The sequence below is a fragment of the Sphaeroforma arctica genome (genome assembly GCF_001186125.1).
Source record: "Sphaeroforma arctica JP610 unplaced genomic scaffold supercont1.20, whole genome shotgun sequence".
Classification (NCBI taxonomy): Eukaryota; class Ichthyosporea; order Ichthyophonida; genus Sphaeroforma; species Sphaeroforma arctica.
In genome coordinates this window covers 202,370-204,965 of record NW_014040538.1, presented here as the reverse complement: position 1 = coordinate 204,965, position 2,596 = coordinate 202,370, and the positions used below count along the sequence as shown (strand labels likewise).

At 38.5% G+C, this 2,596-nt stretch overlaps 1 protein-coding gene across 1 annotated transcript in view; it reads left to right on the top strand.

Annotated features, from left to right (window-relative positions):
* Window positions 1–696: 696 nt before the first annotated feature.
* The window catches only part of SARC_00615 (hypothetical protein), a gene marked incomplete at both ends in the record, with an annotated part of 5,504 nt that continues 3,604 nt past the window's right edge, over window positions 697–2,596 (top strand). Inside the window, 3 exons of the mRNA XM_014305715.1 lie at window positions 697–771; window positions 1,635–1,766; window positions 2,386–2,530. Of these exons, the coding sequence (XP_014161190.1) occupies window positions 697–771; window positions 1,635–1,766; window positions 2,386–2,530 (352 nt within the window). The remainder of the gene's footprint in view (window positions 772–1,634; window positions 1,767–2,385; window positions 2,531–2,596) is intronic.

Below are 2,596 nucleotides of genomic sequence, written 5' to 3'. Positions count from 1 at the left end.
GTATGTATGTATATATATTTGTATAATATATATATATGTATATATATGTATATATATATGTATATATGTGTATATCTTATTAGTATATATATATATATATATATGCTCACGCTCACAAACACGCACAATTATATGTATCCATAGATACATCGTTTGTTATGAATTGTACTGTTATAGGAGCCTATTGCCACTTTCTCGTGAATATCATCAGTCTTCCCACGTATGTCGGTGGAGGAACCGCTGGGCACCTCTTTTCATTTGGTTCATGACAGCTACTTTGCTTTCAATGTCTAATTACGAGCCAGCCTTCTGTTGCTTGCTGAGTGTAGTCGTGCGTTTATAAGTCGTCTCGCTTGCGTCCAACTGCTTGTAAACCACACTTCTTTTGCGACTTTACAAGCGTAGTTTGGCGTCATTTGGAGTATCCCAAATTGTCCTGCTTGATTATCATTTCTATTATATGGGGCATCATGTCCTTCTAGTGCAGACGGCTGTTCCCTTTTTTTTCTTAGGCCACGAATCCTATCCCCAATAACACCTTTCTGGAATGCTGGTAACTCTGGACTTTAAATTTACTTGACCTTGTACCTTATGTTCCACATCATAGTACATGTCGGTGGTATCGACTATGGATCCGGTTGCGCTGCTGTTTGCGTGTTTAAGGGAATGAAATTCTCTTTCGAGAATTGCAAGATAATGTTTGTTACGGATAAGAAAAGGAGGTGCGGTTCCTTTTTGAATGGGCAATTGGTTGGCAACCGTATTGCTAAGGTATGCGAAACGGTCAGAGGTACGGTGTATGTATGAAGTTTAAGTGCTGCTTTATGTGCGTGCGTCGGAGCCACGTGTTTATTTTTGTATGTCCGTGTGAAAGGTATGTGTGCATGTGTGCTATATTTTTGATAAATTGATTCACAACATTGCAGTGAAGCCTAGATATGGGGCTCTGCACCAGTAAATGTTGGCTAAAAGCACTGAAGAACAATTTTATCCATGCATATTAATACCCATGCACTGTTCAAACAAAAAAATCGTGTTGTTAGTGACTATCTGGTGACATGGACTGAGGCAAAATGGCGCGACAGTGATATTTGGTTGTTAGGATGGTTTTCGTGGAATTGTCTTTTTCGTCTAGTCCTGGACAAGGCAAAGTTTCAGGTATAATTTCATATAGAATGTGGCCGAGAATACAAGCGTAAAATAAAAGGGGGATCACACAGATGGACGCGGAAACGTGTCCCTGGAGAGATGCACATGCATACGGTCGTACGTGGGCAGAAACACACAGCCGTGCATGCACGTCAATACATACACAGGCGCACATTCATTCCTTTTTCTAATTCCTGTTAATGCTAAGATTCCAGTTATACTTGATTGAGATTATTTATGCCAACACATGCCCATGAATTTCTTCCCACACACTGAGTGTAGTACCACTGGATTTGGAAATACTTTCTTCGTATTTATTGTGTAGCTTCTTATTTTTGGATATATTCACACCGGATGCTAGAATGAATAATTGTGTATCTAGAGTGGCACAGAGATGTTGCCGTTTTTAAAGATCTGAAACATTTTGATATACAATCATGGATTTTACAAAAGTTTTTATTTGTCCTACCAAATTGTATTTCTAGGACACAATGGGGATGGTGCAGTTTCTGGAAATCAGTAAACATTTCGGTACGTTTCTAGCGCAAGAGAAACCAACAACAACTGGTCTTGAGGGATATTCTATGTCGAATAGCCACATGTCGTATTTGATCGGGGTATGTTCTACTATGAGTGTATATCAATATGTATAATTCATATCTCTATAGATTATATACACACTTGAATATATTAAGTTTACATGATAATTACTTTCACGTAGGCATGACGTATACTTGTATGTGAGTATATGCGTGAGCAGTTGTATTTGTGTATGGAAGCGCCTTCGCTTGTATGTGCCCATTTAGTTGAGCAAAAATGAGTGCACATACATAGGCATTATCGTCAATGTGTATGTATGCGAATGTTGTTGTGACAGCATGGTGAAAGAAACGAGTCGCGCTTGATCACTAGATACAGTTATATATATACGTATACATATACATATACATATACATATACATATACATATACATATACATTTATATATACGTACAAATATACATATACATATACATTTGCATTTACATTTACATATACATGTGTGTATGCGTATGTGTTTGTCGTGGGGATTTCTTTTGCTGGGCCGACGATTAAGCTCCTACAATATAGCCACTTCGATCGCAGCGTATTCGTGCTTGTTTGCTTCCAAGCTTGTTCGCCAGCCAGCTAGATGCATGGTCAATTCAATTACTCACTCTCAACATTTGCAAACACGGTCTTTCTGAATTCACGTAGGAGCACATGGGTATACTCAAGTACCACTTGCATCAGTTGGACATAGAGTATACGTCGTATTCACCCAAGAGCGTCAAACTCACTGGGACTGGCTTTGGACGAGCAGAGAAGGAGGACATGGTGATTGCCTTCACGAAGGAAACAGGTATACGGTACAAAAATATTCATATACGGACTCATTATTTTTATATATACATATTTGCATAGTATA